Source organism: Nothobranchius furzeri, chromosome 18 (genome assembly GCF_043380555.1).
Source record: "Nothobranchius furzeri strain GRZ-AD chromosome 18, NfurGRZ-RIMD1, whole genome shotgun sequence".
NCBI lineage: Eukaryota > Metazoa > Chordata > Actinopteri > Cyprinodontiformes > Nothobranchiidae > Nothobranchius > Nothobranchius furzeri.
The window spans coordinates 35,947,505-35,968,856 of NC_091758.1; the positions used below are offsets into that span (position 1 = coordinate 35,947,505).

Below are 21,352 nucleotides of genomic sequence, written 5' to 3' on the forward strand. Positions count from 1 at the left end.
AAATAAATAAATAAATAAATAAAATGTTCTATAACAAAATTCAACAAAATATAAATTCTGGTCCTTTGGTCCACCTTTGTAAAATAATTCCTCCCTAATCAGTTAGCTTTTATTTATTTTTATTTATCTATTTTTTTTTATTATTAAATGTTTGGTTAAGGGACGCATTGCTAATTCTATGGCGTTAGCTATAACACCCCTGAGGACCTTGTACATCTAGGCCGTACCACCATTAACTGGCGGTTTGAGCCGTTAACTCCTGGGAATCCCATATGCCCTACCGCCGTTAACTGGCGGTTTGAGCCGTTAACTCCTATATGCCCTACCACCGTTAACTGGTAGTTTGAGATGTTAACTCCTGGGATCTAACGTCTAGCAGCCCACTGCTGTCACCTCGGTTGCTGTAATTAGCTTTTTGAATTTAATAATTTACTGAATTTAATCTCATTCACTCACCAACGCGCTCCAACGGTTCCCTCCTACAGAGGATTGGTTCACTCTGTCGTCTCCACACAAATCTATAAGAATGGAATTAATTTGATAAGCTATTTAAGTTTCCTTTTTTTTTTTAAGTTGCATCGTTAGCTTTTTCTCTTCTTTTTTCTTTACTCACCGCGTTGGTTCCAAGTTCCTAGCTCTTATTAGAAGGAGTCAAGTCCGCCTCTCCCTCTATCTATGCGGCACCCAAATCAGGGTTCTTCACGGCCTCGACCGTTGTTTTTTTTTCTCTCTCTCTCTCTCTCTCTAACCGCTCAGTCTTTGCTTTCTGTATCTGCGTGCTGCACAGCCGTTTGTCTCTCCTCTCGCTCAGCTGCGTCGCACGGTTTTATTTCGCGGAGGCGGGACTTATTTCTCTCAGCCAATGAAATTTCAGATTCCCACCTGGACCAATAGTATACAGCTTTCCTCTTCTGTTTCTGTTAGTGATGTTCAAGATTCTTGTTTTAACCGATGTTTAATATTAAACTCGTTATTTTAGTTATTCACCCTTCCAATAATTCATTATGAAATTATCTATTAGTTAATTAGATATCTATTAATTAGTATTGTTAATTTCCTTAATTTATATTTTATATTTTATCTAAATTGAGGATGGATCATATTAGTAAGCCAATTAGTTAATACCTCATTAAGGTTCTAGCTTCTGGGTTACATCCTCCCCCATTAAATATCATGCACGTCCCTGTGCATTGTTTCTACGGGGTACACAACTTCTTGAGTAAGAGAGTCAATAAAAGCTTTATTAAGTCCTTGGAAAAGGGACCTAACTACGGTCACTAGTGGATTGCCCAATTGAGAGTAAGTTAGTCTTTGAGGAGGCTGACTACTTCGTTCAGATCTCCTGACATACATCTCTGGTTGCACAGTATCATGCTCATCCGTTTCGGTTTGATTCTCAACTGAGACAGGACGAAGTGAGCTCTCTGTTTCCGACAGAGCTGATGAGCTATTCTCTAAGACATTGGTCTTTTCAGATGTATGTGTCTGATCGTGTATGATGGGTTCAAAACTTACATCACGTTGCTGCGACTTTAGGACACCATCCAATTGAGGTAGGTTTGTGTTAGTTTCATCCCCCGTTTCTACGTCAGGTAAGTATACTTCGTTTTTTTTTCGTTTTTTCAGGTAAGTATGTTGCTGCTTCTTTCACTCTTTCAGGTAAGAATGTTTCGGTGTTGATGCCTTTGTCAAGTAAGGACAATTCAGCATTTTCATTACCAGCTAAGGTTGGTTCCTTGCGATCCCCTGTGTGTAAGGATAGTGTGTTTTGTTGTTGAATATTATTTACCGGTCCTGAATCTGCTATGAGTTCCCTATTTGGCAAGGTGACCGCTATTTGATAGGATGGTCGGTTTAGCACTTGTGGAAGATCAGAGTAATAAAACTCATCTACCTCTTCGTCAAGTGGCTCATCTGGGTCAGGTTCTAAGGCTGAACTCTGTCTTGTATGAGGTCTGCTAGGTTTCGTAACGCGTTCTGTTTCATTTTCTAATGAAGAGAAAACCACAAGGCAGTAAAAGATCTCTGTGGAGTGTTCTGTTGGGTCCTTCTCCGTTCTCTGGTTTTACAGTGTATACTGGCAAGTTTTCCATCTGTTTGAGAACTATATACACTGTTTGCTCCCATTTGTCTGCTAATTTATGCTTTTCTCTTAAGCGAAGATTTCGGACTAAAACACGATCTCCCACACCTAGTGTGGACTCACGAATGTTTCTGTCGAACCGTTCTTTGTTCTTCCTCGCTGTTTTTTGAGAGTTTTTTATGACAATGTCATAACTCTGTTCCAGATGACTCTTCAGTTCTTTAACATACTGAGAATGAGTTATAGAGGGCTTGTTCAAATGCGGTAACCCAAAGGCAATATCTATAGGCAACCGAGGCTGCCTACCGAACATTAACTCGTAGGGAGAGTATCCCGTCACGTCATTTTTTGTACAATTGTACGAGTGAGTAAGTGGTTTTACAAAATCGCGCCAGTGATGTTTCTCAGTGGCTTGTAAAGTTCCCAACATGCTGAGTAATGTACGATTGTACCGTTCAACGGGGTTGCCACGAGGGTGATAAGGGCTCGTTCTGACTTTACGGATACCAAGTAAAGAACAAAGTTCCTTGATTGTACGTGATTCGAAATCCCGTCCCTGATCACTATGAAGACGCTCAGGAAACCCGTAGTGGACTAAAAAATGTTCCCACAGGTTCTTCGCGACGGTGGTGGCTTTCTGATCTTTGGTTGGGATGGACACTGCATACTTTGTAAAATGGTCTGTAATCACTAAGACATCTTTAGTGTTCTTACTGTCTGGTTCTATGGAGAGAAAATCCATGCAAACTAACTCCATAGGTCTGGTGGTGGTAATACTCACCATTGGAGCAGCTTTGTCAGGGAGGGCCTTCCGACGGATACATCTTTCGCAAGTTTTAACTTTGATTTCGATATCACTAGCCATTCTTGGCCAGTAAAAACGGGACCGAATGAGATCTGTCGTACGTTCAACCCCAAGATGCCCCATATCATCATGTAGGCTTTGCATGACTGTTGAACGTAATGAATCAGGCAAGACTAACTGCAATGATGTCTCTGGTCCTAATTGGCGTCTCCGGTACAGTAAATCATTTTGAAACTCAAACCGTTTCCACTCTCTCAAAAGGTTAAGAACCACCGGGGGTTCTGCAATAGTATCAGTTGGCGGTTTATTGTCAGTCATAAGCAGCTGAATGACTCGGCCAATGGTTGGATCTTTCCTCTGCAAGGAGACAAGGTCAGCATGGTTATACTTGGGCACAGCAAAGAAACTGTCACTATTGTCTTCCAACTGGAATAGGTCTGGAATGGCCGCTGCAGACATGGCAAGTGACTGAACTAAACCACAAGGAGAATCAGTCTCATCCAAGACCATGTGCTTTTGGCATGTTGCCTTCACTGCTTCGGCTTGAAGTTGAAGCTCGACTTCTTTGACAGAGGATAAAAGATGAGATCGGAACTCATCTAGTCGTTGGCATTCCTCAGTGAATTTTGAGTTGTCTTCAGGTTTATCATGCAGCCTCCTAGACAGGCCATCCGCGTCAACGTTCTGTGTACCTGCACGGTATCTGATGTCAAAATTATAGGTGGACAACGCAGCTAGCCAACGATAGCTCGTTGCATCGAGTTTTGCCGTTGTTAAGAGGTAAGTTAACGGATTATTATCAGTAATGACAGTGAATGTGTTCCCATACAAATAGTCATGAAACTTATCTGTTATGGCCCACTTTAAGGCTAGAAACTCCAACTTGTGCGCAGGGTACCTAGTTTCACTAGAGCTTAAACCGCGACTTGCATAAGCGATTACCTGTGTGACACCGTTTTGCACTTGGTATAGCGCTGCACCGAGTCCGGTCGTACTAGCATCTGTGTGTACTAGATATGGGAGTTTTGCGTCAGCGTAGCCAAGAACTGGCGAAGTGGTAAGTTTTTCAATAATAGTTTGAAAGGACTTCTCACAGTCTTGGCTCCAACGATTCCCAAAGGGTTCTTTGGGGTTCAAGTACTTTGATCTACATGGTGGTGTTTTAAAGTTTTTCCGTTTGGGTGGATAACCAGCCGTGAGAGATGTTAGTGGCTTGACAATATTTGAGTAATCTTTAACGAAGCGTCGGTAATAACCGGTAAATCCTAAGAAAGATTGGAGTTCCTTCAAAGTCTGAGGCTTCGGCCAAGTTTTGAGTGCTTCCACCTTATCTGGATCGGTTTTTATGCCATCTCGAGATACTATATGTCCAAGATAACGCACAGATGTCTGGAAAAAACGACACTTATCTGGTGATAGCTTGAGTCCGTATTCTCTAAGCCGTTCAAGAACGTGAGAAAGTCTGGTTTCGTGTTCTTCCAAGGAGTTGGAAAAGACGATCAAGTCGTCTAGGAAAACTAACACTTCCTTCAGATTAATGTCCTTCATACACTTTTCCATAACCCGTTGGAAAGTGCTTGGAGCATTTGTTATTCCTTGTGGCATACGGTTAAATTCATAAAACCCAAACGGGCAAACAAAAGCAGTTTTAGGTTTATCCTTTTCACACATCTCTATTTGATAGTAACCTGACTTGAGGTCCATCACAGAAAACCACTGTGATCCAGCGAGAGCAGAAAAGGACTCCTCCAAGTTAGGCAGGGCATATGCGTCGCGAATGGTTTGCAGATTAAGCTTTCTATAGTCTATACATAGACGTACCTCACCATTCTTTTTCCGAACTACCACTATTGGTGAGGCAAATGGAGACTCCGACTCTCTTATTATACCGGTTTCCAAGAGGGCTTCCAAATGTTTTCTCACGGCTTCATAATCATGTGGATGGATCGGCCGAGATTTCTGTTTGAATGGGGTCTCGTCTTTTAAGTTGATGTGATGTCTTATCTGTTGTGTATGACCAAAATCAAGATCGTGGTGCGAAAACACATCGGAGTAAGTGTTAAGTTTGTTGGTGATCCTCCCTTTCCATTCTTCGGACAAGGGCGAAGTACCGAAGTCAAAACTGAGAGGAGGGTTTGAAGGTGAAGTCTGTTGCTGCGAACTACACGCCGCAAGTACTTTCTGATCACTTTTGTCAGGTTCTGGATATGGCATAACACGATCGGCTTTAACTAACTCAGCGATCACACAGTTAGTGGGTAATGTGATGTCATGGTTAGTTTCGTTTCTTAGTACAACAGGTACTTTGTATGGACCATGTGAAGGTAAGGAAATGAGGCAACAGTCTACAATTATACCCCCTGGTAGAGAACCATTGGTGGGTTGTTCAATGAGTGCATAAGGCTCATGCTTGTTTTGGCTGGGTTGCATAAACCCTTCTAGTAACAGTTTTTTATTTGCAGGGAGAACTTCTTGGGTTCTCCCTCGAAGCTTCACCACACCAACTCGTCCATCTTTGCTTTGTTTTTTTCTGACTGCTAAGGCTTTTAGCACGTGTTGGTACCCATAAGAGAGTGCCTTGGAATCAGGTAAGTTATTGGCAGACAATTGCTCATACAAAGGATCGAGTGTGTTTGTGCCAATGAGTAGTGGTGTATCAGAGTTTGAGCTTATATCCGGAACCACTAACGCAAGGGTAGGTAACTCAAGTCCAGACTGATCGAGCTCTTTTGGAAATGTGACACTTATCTCTATGTATCCTAAATAAGGAACTGCTTGACCGTTTGCGCCCTCGACTTCTAACAGATTACTGATGGGTTTAATTGAGAGGTCAGGTAAGTGTTCTTGGTAAAAAGAATTGGCAATGGTGGTTACCTGGGACCCTGAATCCAGTAAACAATTACATTCAACACTGTTAACTGAGACTGTAGCTGTGCATCGCCCACCCACTAATCTTTTGGGAAGTTTTGGCACTGAATGAGCATGAACTGGCTTGCAAAAAAGTCTCTCTGTCCTTTCCTGAGAGGGACTTGGTTCTACTTTAGCACCTATCTGTCCCACGATAGGAGCTTCTACCGGTTTAAAGGAGGAGATTGAGCAATTGGCTTTGACATCTCCCACTCGCGCTGCTTCTGTCTAAGAGCAAGTCTTTTAGTTGCAACTAGTGCTGGATTTGGCTCGTTGCTACAGCTAGAAGCTATGTGCCCATCTTCTCCGCACTTAAAACAGTATCCAGGCTTTGGTCTGGGCACCACTGCTGTTATCTGCTGAATCTGTTTGGGCTCATCTGGAATTTTAGTCCCCACACGGGGTTTTGACTCTTTTTGAGTTTTCTTTGCCTTTTTATCTGTGTTGTTAACCTTAAGCTGTGCAATTTGGCTCCTGAGCTCAGCGATTTGTTTGCGTAAGTCATCACAGTTATCATCTATTTCCAGTTCACAAGTGTTTTTACTCTGAGAGCATGTTGTTTGCACATTTGAATACACTCTAGTTCGTTGTGCCCCTAAGTGTTGTTTCATGCGTGCTGCTTTAGTAGCCTGTTTGTCTTCTTCAGTGCGCAGTTTGAGGAGAAGTGCTGTAAAATGAGGCGGGTTGTCTTTCTTTTGTTCGAGTTGCAGGTTTGAAATCAGCGAGCTGTCCCAACAGCCTCTGCAAAACTGCTTGAGCAGCTGCTGGTCGGCGTCACTGGAGGAAATTCCATTCCTCTGAATAACTAGGTTTAACAAGGTGTATAACCTCTGAAAGTAATCGGAAGGTTTTTCACCACTGTCCTGGTTTGTGTTTAAAAAGCGAGCAAAGAGCTCGTCGCCGTCTTCGACAGCTGCGTAAGCTGAATCGAGATGTTCAAGGTACGTTTCCGGGTCGGATTTTGGACTAAGAGCTTTAACGATGCTCGCTGCTGGGGCTGACAGACTCTCCACGATTCTTCGTACAATTTGGGACTTGGTGAGTGAAGGATCATTTATGCATAACACTACACTACTACGCCAAGTATCATAGTCAGTTTCAAAAGAAGGGTGTGGAACTCGCCCTGAGAACGGTTTTAGTCTGTATTGTGAAGTAGGCGGAGGGATAACCTCACTGCTTTTAACAATGTGTTCCACAATAACTCGCTGAACCTCAGGTGTGTTTAAAAGATTTGGTGGAATGCAAGGGTTTTGTTTTCCAGTCTCTGTAGGTGGACAATTGTCCTTTGAGTTGTTCATATAGTTAACTTCTGGTGTTAAAGGCAGGGAATATGTAACTTGGTCACTATGGAGCATTGGCTCTGGTTCAGTGACTGGTTCAGATGTATGGGTATCCCTTCCTAAAGATTCCCCAATTTTTGCCAGTTCCTCCATTAGAAGGTCTTTAAATGATTGATTGCTACGCGCAGCTATGTCCCTGAGCTCTGACAGATAGGCATCAGTGGCAGATGTGCTAGTTTCTAGACTGTACGCGCTGGCTAGGTCTTGAATATGGAAGAAAACATCTGGGTTCCTAGTACAAGGTTTGTCATAGGGTAAACATTGTTTCTTTAATTCCTTAACAGTGGCTTCATGTTGAAACTCCACAATAATCTGATCACAGTTTGGTAACTTAATGCGCCTGTTAACTGGTCCGAATCCTTCCATAAACCCAAAGACTTCGTTATCAAGGTCTGTATCAGTTAACCCACTGATTAAAACAGCATTTGAAACTTTGACCTTTTCTGTTTTCACAACTTCCATTTTAAAACACTCAAAAGTACCAATAATGCCAAAATGGCAAACCACTGTGACCTCCAGGCACTCTTATGATGTCAGTCAATGGTTAGCTAAGGTAACAACTCTACAATTCTCCTGGCTGGCTCGCCAAGTTTTATGTAACCGGATTACAGGATACAATAAGATAATTAAAAGAAAAAATAAACAAATGGGCCAATAATTAGGTTCGGGGAGAATTGGAGGTTGTTTAAGAATGACTGGAGTCACGGGTATAGCATGAAACGGTTTATATACTAAATTTTAATAATAATGGGAAATATAACACATAAAGATAACACACAAAAACAGATGAAAACAATCGACAATAGTAAAATGGTCGGTATGAGATTTGATCATATGAGTCACAAGTCAGCCGGCGTCAAGTCAAATCCCCACGCTTGGGGTGAAAGTCAGAGTCCGGTGGTGCGATTTTTTCCTACCGCACCGTTGAGATTGTTCACAGAAGAGAGCAGTCTGCTCTTCAGTTACTTGAGATGTCCTGGTTCGTTCAGTGGTTAAGGCTCGCCATCTCCCTCGTCAGGAAGAAATCCAGTTCTCGTTCCAAGTGAGTGATCATAGGAGTCGGGATCAAACCCAAGGAAAAAAAAAAACCCAGCCTGTAAACAACAGGACTGTTAGCGAGTTGGCATCGACCCTTCTCGTCACATCACAGCATAAAGTCTTACAGACTTAAACAAATGCTTCACTCTATTGGCATAGCCAATCATGTTTGGGTTCACAGTTCAACTAACATAACATCAATTTGATTGTCTATTAAAATAATTCTCAGTAGCTCTGGAAATATAATTACATATGACAACAATTGTTCAGCTCAATAGGCTCAGTTAGATTCTATTACTCTACACTATTCAACAAGAAATACATTCATGACAACAAGGATACATTTAGTTGTGTTTCTATACAGCATTGTGACACCTTGTATATCTGTAACACAATAAATAAATAAATAAATAAATAAATAAATAAATAAATAAATAAAATGTTCTATAACAAAATTCAACAAAATATAAATTCTGGTCCTTTGGTCCACCTTTGTAAAATAATTCCTCCCTAATCAGTTAGCTTTTATTTATTTTTATTTATCTATTTTTTTTTATTATTAAATGTTTGGTTAAGGGACGCATTGCTAATTCTATGGCGTTAGCTATAACACCCCTGAGGACCTTGTACATCTAGGCCGTACCACCATTAACTGGCGGTTTGAGCCGTTAACTCCTGGGAATCCCATATGCCCTACCGCCGTTAACTGGCGGTTTGAGCCGTTAACTCCTATATGCCCTACCACCGTTAACTGGTAGTTTGAGATGTTAACTCCTGGGATCTAACGTCTAGCAGCCCACTGCTGTCACCTCGGTTGCTGTAATTAGCTTTTTGAATTTAATAATTTACTGAATTTAATCTCATTCACTCACCAACGCGCTCCAACGGTTCCCTCCTACAGAGGATTGGTTCACTCTGTCGTCTCCACACAAATCTATAAGAATGGAATTAATTTGATAAGCTATTTAAGTTTCCTTTTTTTTTTAAGTTGCATCGTTAGCTTTTTCTCTTCTTTTTTCTTTACTCACCGCGTTGGTTCCAAGTTCCTAGCTCTTATTAGAAGGAGTCAAGTCCGCCTCTCCCTCTATCTATGCGGCACCCAAATCAGGGTTCTTCACGGCCTCGACCGTTGTTTTTTTTTCTCTCTCTCTCTCTCTCTCTAACCGCTCAGTCTTTGCTTTCTGTATCTGCGTGCTGCACAGCCGTTTGTCTCTCCTCTCGCTCAGCTGCGTCGCACGGTTTTATTTCGCGGAGGCGGGACTTATTTCTCTCAGCCAATGAAATTTCAGATTCCCACCTGGACCAATAGTATACAGCTTTCCTCTTCTGTTTCTGTTAGTGATGTTCAAGATTCTTGTTTTAACCGATGTTTAATATTAAACTCGTTATTTTAGTTATTCACCCTTCCAATAATTCATTATGAAATTATCTATTAGTTAATTAGATATCTATTAATTAGTATTGTTAATTTCCTTAATTTATATTTTATATTTTATCTAAATTGAGGATGGATCATATTAGTAAGCCAATTAGTTAATACCTCATTAAGGTTCTAGCTTCTGGGTTACATATAGTTAATGAAATTTCTGACTGTTACTGAGATAATTTTCCCAAGTCAATAAAATGAAAAGATGTGTGTACGTTGATGATATTCATGCTCCATTAACCCTTTGGTGCATGAATTATGAAATCTTCAACAATAATTTTTTTAACAGTTTTTTTCATTCTTCTTTAGGTGTGAAAGAAACAAATTTCAACAAATATTTTTTGTAAAATTTTATAATTTACAAATAATTTATTACATGTCCACTTCAGTGGGCAGTGTGCATTCTGAGCATGAAATATGTTGGCTTGGCTTACTGAAGTCCAAATAGAGGGGCTCAAATGCAATAAAGTCTTCAACAGCTGTGCTTAATAGCAAAAACAAACAAATAACACTTTTGAGTACCTGTCCACTGTAGTGACCATTATGCATCAAAGGGTTAAGAAGCTGTACCACCTTGAGTCACGTAAAAATGGGACTCAACGTAATACACGTGACAGCCCCATCTAGTGGACAATGTTTGTTTCTGTACATACCTGTAGTTATCGTCCATTTATCGTTATCGAGGTGAACTGCTCAATTAGAGGCCGACCGATATATTCAAATTTTTTCTATATTGGCCATCGGCCGAAATTATTTTTAGAAGCCGATAACAAAAGTACATAAATCAGGCACCTGTGTGGCCAACTGCCACCACTACTAGACTGAAGAACGGACCCGAAGGACCCCAGTTCAATAAATGTATTGACGTATTTAATCTATATTGCACACATTGAGTGTTTAGCACTATAATCTTGGAATAAGGCTGTATCATCAGGGAAGACGGAATAACCTGGTCATTCAGTATATTCAGGAAGTCAGCTGACCTCATTCTTGGAGCACATCCTGTTGCTGAACCTAGACCTGACCAACTGCAGCAACCCCAGATCATAGCACTTCCACCACAGGCTTGTACTGTAAGCACAAAGGCATGATGGGTGCATCACTTCATCTGCCTCTCTTCGTACCCTGATGGACCATTACTCTGGAACAGGGTCCATCTGGACTCATCAGACCACATGACCTTCTACCATCGCTCCAGAGTCCAATCTTTATACTTCATAGCAAACTGATGCCTTTTTTCCAGGTTTACCTCATTGATTAGTGGTTTTCTTACACACAGCTGTTCAGTCCCAATCCCTTCAGTTCCCTTCGAATTTAGCATGTAGAAATGCTCCTATATTCACTTTTAAACATAGCCTGGAGTTCTACTGTTTTCCTTAGATTTCATTTCACCAAACGTTTAATTGATCGCCAATCAGTCATTCATGATTTTTTGTGGCCACATTTCTTCCTCAAAGATGATGGGTCCCCACTACCCTTCCAGTTTTTAATAATGCGTTGGTCAGTTCATATACCAATTTTAGTTGTTTCTGCCATCTCCTTAGATGTTTCTTCTGCTTGATGCAAGCCAATGATCTGACCCTTCTGAGACAGACCAGCATATTTTCTACGATTACCAATATATATATATATATATATATATATATATATATATATATATATATATATATACACATATATATATAAATATATATATATATACACACACACACATATATATATATATATATATATATATATATATATACACACACACATATATATATATATATATATATATATATATATATATATATACACACACACATATATATATATATATATATATATATATATATATATATATACACACACACATATATATATATATATATATATATATATATATATATATATATATATATATATATATATATAAAGTTAAATGAACAGTGTTATTTTGCAATTCTCAAAAAAATTCTGAGCAAAATGAGCAGAAATAAATTGTTTGCATTCTCCTCTACAGCCTGTAGGTGGCAGCAACAGAGTGCATCTTAATCCTTCCTCACACAGCTTTTTTTAATCAGATTTAGATTCTGAAAGCTGAAACTGCATAGATACCCTCTAAATACAGAAAAATAAATTATATTATTGAACACAAAAAGAAATGTGTAGCAAAAGACAAAACGCTGCGCCAAAATAATGAAATGTCTTAAAAAAAACATTTTTGGGGACGTCTGCTGGTGGTAAAACAGTCAGTTGAACCCAGGAACGCATCAAGAGGAAATGAAAACAAATAACCAGGCCTGGGAAAAAATATTTTAGACATTTTATGCAATTTCATAATAAGATTTACTTATAGTTTCACACTAGTTATCTGAGCTTTTCATAGATTTAAACTATTATCTGATAACCATTAATTAAGAAAATCACAATTAATTATCTTAATTGCTTCTATTTAATTTTTACATATATTTTATAAAACCAAATAATGCGTTACTTGTGAATTTACAGCAATTATTTGACTGCAAATAGCAGTTATTGAGGAAATAAAATCTACTGGAAAGCAGCCATTCTTCCCAGTAATGTTGACACTACACCAGTTTCAATCAACGCTAATCAGGAAGTACTCAAGATCAGCAGCAGTTTTCTGAAATATTTTAGCTCCGAAGGCTAAAAATAGTCATAGAATTCTCAATCAAGGCATAAATACTTCAAAGTCATCTTTAAAAAAGGGGGCAACAAGATTATCAAGATGGGGGAATTTACAGATGAGCTCGCAAAGGAAATGTTTAACGCTGAGTCAGGTCCGAGTGACTGACACGAGGTCATGGTGAAGTCACTTCCTGGAGAGAAAAGGGACATGCAGACTTTCCTCTGCTGCCATGGCTGTCCCTTAACCTGTCCCACAACCTCGCAGGCACCAAGATAAACAAGCACTCAAGACAGCAAGAGGTCATCAACAGTCATGCGGGAGCGTAAACAAGTCGGGAGTCCCTTAGGGCTGAGAAGCTCAATCTGGTCTTGTGATGGAAAAAACAGCCCAATGAATTTAAACTTGGTCTCAGTAAAGAAACAGATTTCAATAGAAATCATTTAAAGGAAGGCATTTTTAAAGTATTCTTTCAAAAATTCACCATTCCAAAGAAAAAAGGGGCGTTATCGGTGAGTTCTGGCTCAGCATCAGCAGCTGTGGTTGTAGACGCATTTTGCAACAGCGATGGCTGCTGGAGGAAAGGGGGTGGGGTGCTTCAAAGGTGTGTACAGGGAGGGAGGGACAAAAGACTCCCTCCTCAAGATATTTGCAAGCGTTGGTGGGATGATACGTGGAGGGAACTATCGTTTGTTGGTTTGGTGACCTGAGGACATAGTCTCATCTTTCTGGAGAAATCCAGGGGCAGCAATGCTGACTGGTGTTATTCTTCTTGACCTGTCATTCAGCATTAAAGTGTGTCTGTGAAGCTTTGAGCTGCAAAATGGATTCTGTTGCAGACATTATTCCGACCAATGTAAACACTGGATAGAGGCAGGATGGACAAAGTCTGCAAGAGCTTAGGTCTTGATTTCTGTGAGTAAATCAGATTTTACTATTTTTCATTACAGTGAAACGAACTGGTATGCTTTAGAAGAGCCAGTTTAAAGTCAGACACTTCTGCGGATATCCAGATAGTGAGTTTCAATATCCAGTCTCAGAAATCCCCGTTTCATTTATAGCGTATATGAAGAAAAAAGGAAGAAAAAAAATGGATTTAAGCACTTATAATGCCTTTTCTTGTCGTCTGCACTATTTTTATTCATTTTATTTTCAGGTTATGTTTTATCTACAATCTACGGTTGTATGTTTTATTGTTTTACGTTCCAGAAAAGCATCCGCTTAATAAATGCTCCAAACCATTACTGTCAACCGGCATTGTTTTTATTCACCTGATGTTTATTTAATTCTTGGTTAGTTTGAATAATTCTGGTTAAAGTTCTCATTTGAAATACAAGTTGCATAATAGAATAGACTAGAATAGAATAGAATAGAATAGAATAGAATAGAATAGAATAGAATGATTTGTGCTTAACGTGAACAGCCTGGCCTGCCAGACTCCTCTGTTTAATTCTACACAGAGAAAGGGTCTGGGAACTCTCCTATTCAAATAACCCCGCCCCCTGAGAATTCTAACCGAGCCAATCAGCGCCGAGTATCGTACATCACACACCATAACGCCGAGTTTGTCATAAACATGGCGACTGAAGCGGAGTTCGCAGCGGCTCTTTCCTTTGTTCTAGTAGAAGTAGCTAAAAGTAGGGCTGCACAATACATCATAAATATATCGTTATCGCGATATCAGCATGCGCAATACGCACATCACAAAGAACAGATAAATATCATAATGAGTGGTCAGCTCAAATGTTTGCTCCACATAATGCATTCTGTCAAACAAACAGAAGCATGATGTTTTTTAAACAAATCAAATAGAGCTCTTCACCCATTTGGCCAATCGGGTGGGTTCTCATGTTAGATGCCCGCCCCCGAGGCGGACGGCACTTAATTAGGATGGTTAGCAAACACCCGAGTTAGCTTTGTTCTGCTCTTTCTGCTGATTCTGCTTTTCTCGGTATCCACTGATTGCCTTTTCTTGTTCATTTTTATGATTTTTTTAGTCATTTTTTCATTTCTTTGTTTTTGATGATTTTTGTTCCTGGGTTAAGTTTTTATTTATCGCAAGTAATATCGTCATCGCAGTATTAGTCACTGTTATTGAATATCGCAGGTTTTCCTAATATCGTGCAGCCCTAGCTAAAAGCCTTTCTTCTACAAAAAAATGAAATAAAAGGTTTGTGCCGCTGCCAGACACCTTTTTTTACTACAGCATCGTGATACAGTCGGCATTGCAGTCTTTCTTCTGATTGGTTATTTTTGAGCTGCCTAATCCCGCCCCTTGAGTGCCTCTCTGCCTGTAAGTCACCAGACGCTTTCTCTGTGCAGAATTAAACAGAGGAGGCTAGAACGTGGACATTTCCTTCAACTCCCATCACCGCATTAGCAGCAGCATTAGCAGTCTTCTTCCGGCTCTTGAAGAGTAGACATTTTTTTCCTTCTCTCCTCCCTATTTTATCTCAAGGCTCTTCTTTGGGTGCACGGCGCTTCTGCCTTTTTTCTGTAAACTGGAAATGATTAAAAATGGACCTGGTCAGTTGGTCTCTCAACGTGATTGACAAGATTTTTTCAACGATGAGAACGGGAGAAGAAGGGCTCCCGGTTGCCCCTCTGGCACAGAGCCAGTTGGACATATCGTGGACTCCTGGAAACAGTGGAACTTGATCTGCCTCTCCCAACTGTCTGTAGTGGATTCTAAAGGCGTCTGGATATTCGTTGTGTTGGTGTCAGGTTTCCTGCTTTTTGGCCTGTGTGGTTATCCGGCTTACAGGAAAATTAGTGAGCTGTCGAGGAATATTGGCTCAATCCCGGAACTCAGGGATGGATTACACCTCGCTGTGAACGCACAGACTCATAACTGTCGAGATGAGTCGTAAGCTGGAATTTTGGCTGAGATTCAGACTCTGGCACAGAAGGTTGATGCCATCAAGGATAGAGTTGACGGGTCAGCACGGATAGGGATTGATTAACTACGCCATTATTGGATTGAGGGGGGTTGAGGACCAACGGAACTTTAAGACAGAGAGGAAATTATCTCTGTCTGGCCCCAAAACAAGTTCTTATCTGAATCTGGTGCCCTTGAGCCTGTGAGGCTGAAGTGATAACTCCCCCTCAGAAGAAATGCGGAATGCTGCCGTCGCCATGGAAACTGTTTCCCGATCCTAGCCTGGGCGGGAATGCGACCGGTGACGGCCGTCGAATCGTTCCAGGAGTCACTGTGCTCTCTAAACCCAACACCCCCCGGCCAGACGGAGGTGACGAGCGCTGCTTATCGTGGCTGCATGCACTGATGTTTGGAGAGTCCTCTACCCTACCTCCCCACCTAGTGGACACTTATGTTGTGTAATGCCTGAAGTCTGTTGCATTTCTGTCTGAGGTGTTTTTTGCAGAGCAAAGCTGCCCTCCCTGTGGCGGGTAACTCTGAAGTGCCTTTATTTCCTCCACCTGACTCAATCCTCATATAAACCCCTCTGATCTCTATTAAGGTAGCGCGACTTGGGCTGCGAATGACCACAGTCACCAATTCTTGTCATGTGTCTATGTATGTATGTCTGATCTCAGAATTGTGTGTACTTAAACTCTAATTTCCCTCTGGGATTAATAAAGTATCTTTGAATTGAATTGAGAAAGGAAACAGACGGGAAAACAATTGAGTCAAAAAAAGTAAGCGTCTTCTATGTCATAAGGAAAATTAGCATTTGTGACTTTTCACACCCAAGAGCATCTCTGCTAGTTGAAGCTAACAATTAGCATTAGTAACTCCACCACATGGCGGACCTATTAGAGCCAGTGGTATTTGTGGAGATAACATCACGGTTGTACTTTTTACCCAAGAATGATGAATGAAATGCAGCAGAAGAGTTGTGTTGCTGTTAGCCAGTTGGGGCGAGATGTTTGCATATTATATTAATGAGGAATACTTAATCATTCCCATTTCCACCTCTTAGTCCTCCAACTAAGTTTTATTTCTCCACAGAAAACGACTCACAAGGCCTTCGTTTATACTAAAGACCACAGCACATTTAAAAAAAATGTTAGCGTGCAAATTAGGCATAAAGGGTCCAGATAATGGCCTAAAAAGAAATCAGCATTGATGATAGGAAAACCTGCATCAGTCTATCTCTAATTATAAAATCTGGTTTTGCCTGACACCAACAATATCAACTTCACCATTTATGATTCCGATTTTGTAATCTAACATGGTGTAAAGAGTCCACTGAGAGCACTGGAGCTCAGGACCAAAGCAACAACTGTATCTGTCCTGTTCACACCACTCAAAGCAAGCTTATCTACTCAGCACACAAGCGAAAGTGCACATTGTCACAAGCAGGGCTAAAAGGGGACAAATGAGGGTTAAGCTGCTTTCAATATTGACTCCATAAATATGGAAGAGGAGTGGATCCAGGATTTATTTACAGGTCAGATGACTGGATGTTCACTGACAAGCAGGGGGAGTTTATTGGAGAAAAGAGGCATAAAAAATATGATATTCAAACTTCTAATAAGAATTAGAAACTATGTTTATTAGAGCTCTATGAAGAAAAATTATTCAGATGCACACTCTGGCTTTGTTCCCCAGTGACATGTGACATTTGAACAAAACACTTGGGTACAAAAGGAAGAAATAGGAAAACACTGCCTTCCATCTAGATCTGTGTCCATTTTTACAAACTTGCCCACAGCAAAAGTAACCAGAGAGCAGAATGTTTGTACTCGAAACTTGAGCTGCTTTTGCAGTCAGGAGAAAGAAACTGAAAAAACAACGTAAAGGACTTTAACCCATCATCTTGCACACAAAGGACATGCCCTCTTAGATCTGCATACACAACAGTGTTTTAATAAGCAAGATAAACACAGAAAATGATTGTGCTGAAACATTCTTCTTCCTTTTGCATAATCTCCTCCAGATTTCCACGGTTTATGCAGTAAATTCAGGAAATGAGCAGAATTGCAGCAATTGCACGACTGCACCTATGCTCCTACAGTTATAAGTGGACTTAAGACGTCAGCAAATAGCAGGTGACTTACTTCAAAAATAAAAAGGATAGAGTCCAGCTCCTCCCTTTGAGATTTGATCCCTGAAACACAAAGAAAGGGAATTTCACTGTTGACCAAAGACTGCTGCGAAAGCAAAAAAAAAAAAAGAAAAGAAAAGTGGGTCAGAAAATAAATAACCTTTGCAATAACCTGGGCATTGGCAGCAGAGAGAGGGTTAACCATTAAACTACCACTGAAGGTGGTGGTTAACTTTCTTGTGTTCAGTAAAAAAAAAATAAATAAATAAATAAAACATTTCATACTCACCTTTTTGTTTTAAGTTGCTTTCCAGTGTAATGAAATTTTCATAGAAGATAAAATAAATCTGTGAGGAGTTGCTCTCAAAGAAGGCCTTGAGTTCACTCTTGTCAATAATATCTGTGGGAAAAAAAAACAAATAAGTCTCAGTGAGCAAAACAAGATGTGATGGAGCACTTTTTCTGCTATGTTTTATTCACACATACATTTATGTGTGCATAACCAAATCCAGAGTTTATGGGTTTTTTTAAAGGCCATGTAACTATCCCGCCCATCTAACATAAGGGGGTTTCAACCACCTCTTTTTCTGCAGAAAGAAGTCAAGTGCATTCTGAAGTACATTCAATTGTATGCCAAGCCCGTAGGGGGCAGTAGTTCCCTAAATCGTCAATATCTTAGCTGAAAAACATTCTTTGGATGTGGAATAATTAATTGTGTTCGTAAAAAAAGCAAGGGAATGTTAACTAATGACCATAAAAATATGCAACCGTCGGTCACACGTGGGATTTCAGAGCATTTCTGATGCAGACAGCGACGTTGAGAAACCTAAAACCCCAGTTGTTTACGTCCACAAGAAAATGCCGACGACAGATAATTGGCAAATGTCCACTTTTGTCGGAGTTGTTAAAAACATCGTTTTTATATCTTTTTGTGTTGATGACAAGTCAGACTGTCCAAAAATATCTTTGTTTTATAGAACACCAGCCTATAAGAACTAAGATCATTATTATTATATAGTCGTGCTGGTTATGTTTAGACATTTTGTGGGCCTGACCCACAATGCACGCAGTGATCCACCCTTCACAACCATTCTTAGTCTAATTGTGGGAGCAGACCACGAAGGTTCCTCTCGTGAGAGATTATCGTTTTCCTGAACTTCTTTGGCCATTTGATGTGTCAACCAATATACTGCATCGCAATTGGTTTGAGGTACACACGTAAAAATAGGGGGTGGCACTTAAGCCTGATTCATGCTTCTCCGTCAGCTCCAACAGGGAGAGACACGCACGGACGGAGACATTTTGCCCTCATACTTCTCCATCTCCTGGGGAGTGTTGCAAAGCAATTCCCCGCCAGGACAACAGAGGGCGTAGCGCTGTTCTGTGGTATCCTGTCATGTATCGGTCCAAGATAGTGTGTTTATGTTGTGTTTTTTTGAATATAAGAGACTTTTTAACACGGATAAATTTGTCTCTCATCTTCATTCACCTCTTCATGGGCTCGCCACCTCTAAACCCACGTTTCCTGTCATTTCCGTCCACAAATAAAACGCTTGCTGCGCATCTTTTCACTCCTCCAGTCACGGGGGAATTAAACGGTCATATTTTTAGAGTTTTTTTGCGAGGTATTCTTCAAACTTCTCCATGTCTGCCGCTAGTTATTCTCAGCTCTCTTTGTGTTTTTGAAGGTGCAATGGCGGCGGTGTAGACGACTGCGGTGCCCTGACCAATCACAAGCTTGCGTTCTCCGTCTCGACGGACGAATGTTTAGAAAAGAGAGCTCGACTCCGTACGTCCTTGCGGGGCTCTCCAACAGGCCCGCAAGGACGGATAATGGCGTTGCGTGTCTCCGCACTGACGCAGAAGCATGAATCAGTCTTTAGACCTATTGGCCAATAGCGGAAGATTTTTCCTCAACAGAGGTATTGTAGGTACACCTCAGATTCTGATTAGATGTTTGAAGCTAATATGATAATGTTAATAAAAGTTATGTTGCATGTGACAGAATTTTCTTTGCTTTCAGAGATATATTATGCTGTGGACGGAGGACTTGTTGTGGACTAACTTTCAAGGGAGGACATTAATTAGACCTTTGTGGATGTAAAAAGCCTGTTTTTATTAAAATGGCTCTATTTTCAATCAATCAATCAATCAATCAATCAATCAATCAATCAAAGCTTTATTTATAAAGCTCCTTCCGCAACCCTGTCAGGAAGCCCAAGGCGCTGAACATGGTACAGCAGAAGGTAAATATATTGAATAAATCAAAAATAAAAGCAGTTCAAATGACAAAATACAAATCACAAAAAAGGTGAAACATTCTGGTACAGGACAAATGTGTAAAACAATGGATAGAGTGAACCAATGAAAACTGTGAAATAAATTCAACATAAAAGAGGGCCAAAATCAAACATGTTCAGGAAACGCCAAGCGGAGAAAGTGTGTTTTTAGGCGACTCAAAGACTGGCAGAGATGGGGACAGCCTAACAATGATATGAACCTTTCCAAGATAGTTAGACATTATCTTGAATTTGAGTGTTTGACAACAGCGTTTACAGTGTCTGCCGTTTTGATTGTAATCTGGACTGGTATACTTGGAATTACACAAATCCTACACAAATCCTAGCTTTTAAATTATATATATATAATATCTACATGTACATAGAAGGAATGTAGCAAAAACACACAGCTTTGACCTGGAAGTATGTAATGTTCTAAAAAAAATGTAAAAATGATCGTTAGGTGCTTGGTCTATAATCAAAGGTTGATGAATTCACCCAAACGCCCAACCTTAGAGGATTTGATTCAGAACATCCTAAAAGCAACAGAATACAAACATATATGAAGCCTGGCTGAAAACATACGTCCCCACATGAATTTGTCTCTGCAAAAACAGGCGAGAAACTCCCCGTGGAAAAGTATTGCACTCAACTATGTTCTCGTCATCCTTCTGTTGTTAAATGAACTTAAATCTCACAAATGCAAATAAAATAATATAGTCCAAAATTAATAGAATTAAAGGTGCAAATAATCGGTCCAGAGATCATGAGACATTGTTTTCATGGATGAATTATCCCCGAGGAGTCCAGATTCCAATCCCTCTGAGAATTTTAGGGATGATCTGAAGAAAACTTCACACAGCAGCCATCATTATGGGATTGGCACGCTGCAGTATCACATAGTTAGATTTTAGGCATCAAGCCATGACTAACTTGATTATTTAGTATCTCTTATGACCCCTTAAATTATGTCAAAATAAAATACAATATGACAAGAAATTAAGGGAAAAAGGAGTAATATGAGGATGTTACCAAAGCCTATAGAATCATGTGGTGTGTATGACAGCTGGGTTAGAGTTTGCATGATCTGCAATCCAGATTATAAACGTTTCTTCATGGTAATCTCACAAGTGTTTCAGGAAACTGATAAATATTTCTCCAAGGCTAATTTAAAAATAACCCTCTGGGCCACAATTATTCTTCTCTGTCTTAAAAATTAACTAAAGGCACAACTTTCTTTCTCTTATCCCCACATAAAAACAGATTCCCTTAGCCTGAAATGCTATTACGCAGATTAAACACACGACTAGACGAACAGATTGAAATGGAAAAGTCCCAAGTAGAGAAAAGCTATCATTTGCCACAGTCGCACAACAAGAGACGGGCTTGGGCTGAATAATTAAATATAGGCCAGGAGGAGTTCTGGCTAAACAGCAGCAGTGAAGGTTCACCTTCTGCTCCAATTTTCCTTCGACCACATGGTCAACTGGAAGACTTCCAGAAACTGACCAGATCCTGAGGGGCGCTGGAATAAAGCACTAAGTGTTAAAGACACACTACTACACCAAAGTAACCTAAAATTACTTTTAGATTTACAGAACATTTTATAAAATCTGCATAAGAGAATAAACATGTCTTTCATTTATCAGCTAATAAATAAATAAATGTAACGCAATCATCCTCAAGTAGGAATGGAGGGTTACGCAATGTCTTAAAGGTGGCTTCACAACACATCAGGGCAGAGTCTCTCTCTCACTCACTCACTCACTCACACACTCACACACTCACACACACACACACACACACGCACGCACGCACACACACACACAGAGA

At 40.2% G+C, this 21,352-nt stretch overlaps 1 protein-coding gene across 7 annotated transcripts in view; it reads right to left on the reverse strand.

The window, feature by feature from the left end:
* Nucleotides 1-21,352, reverse strand: part of ralgapa2 (Ral GTPase activating protein catalytic subunit alpha 2) — a 126,731-nt gene that overhangs the window by 86,197 nt on the left and 19,182 nt on the right. For all 7 annotated transcript variants that reach the window (XM_054741500.2, XM_054741503.2, XM_070546715.1 and 4 more), the window contains exons 2-3: nt 17,530-17,640; nt 17,254-17,303 (exon numbers count right to left, since the gene is read on the reverse strand). In XM_054741500.2, the coding sequence (XP_054597475.2) occupies nt 17,254-17,303; nt 17,530-17,640 (161 nt within the window). The remainder of the gene's footprint in view (nt 1-17,253; nt 17,304-17,529; nt 17,641-21,352) is intronic.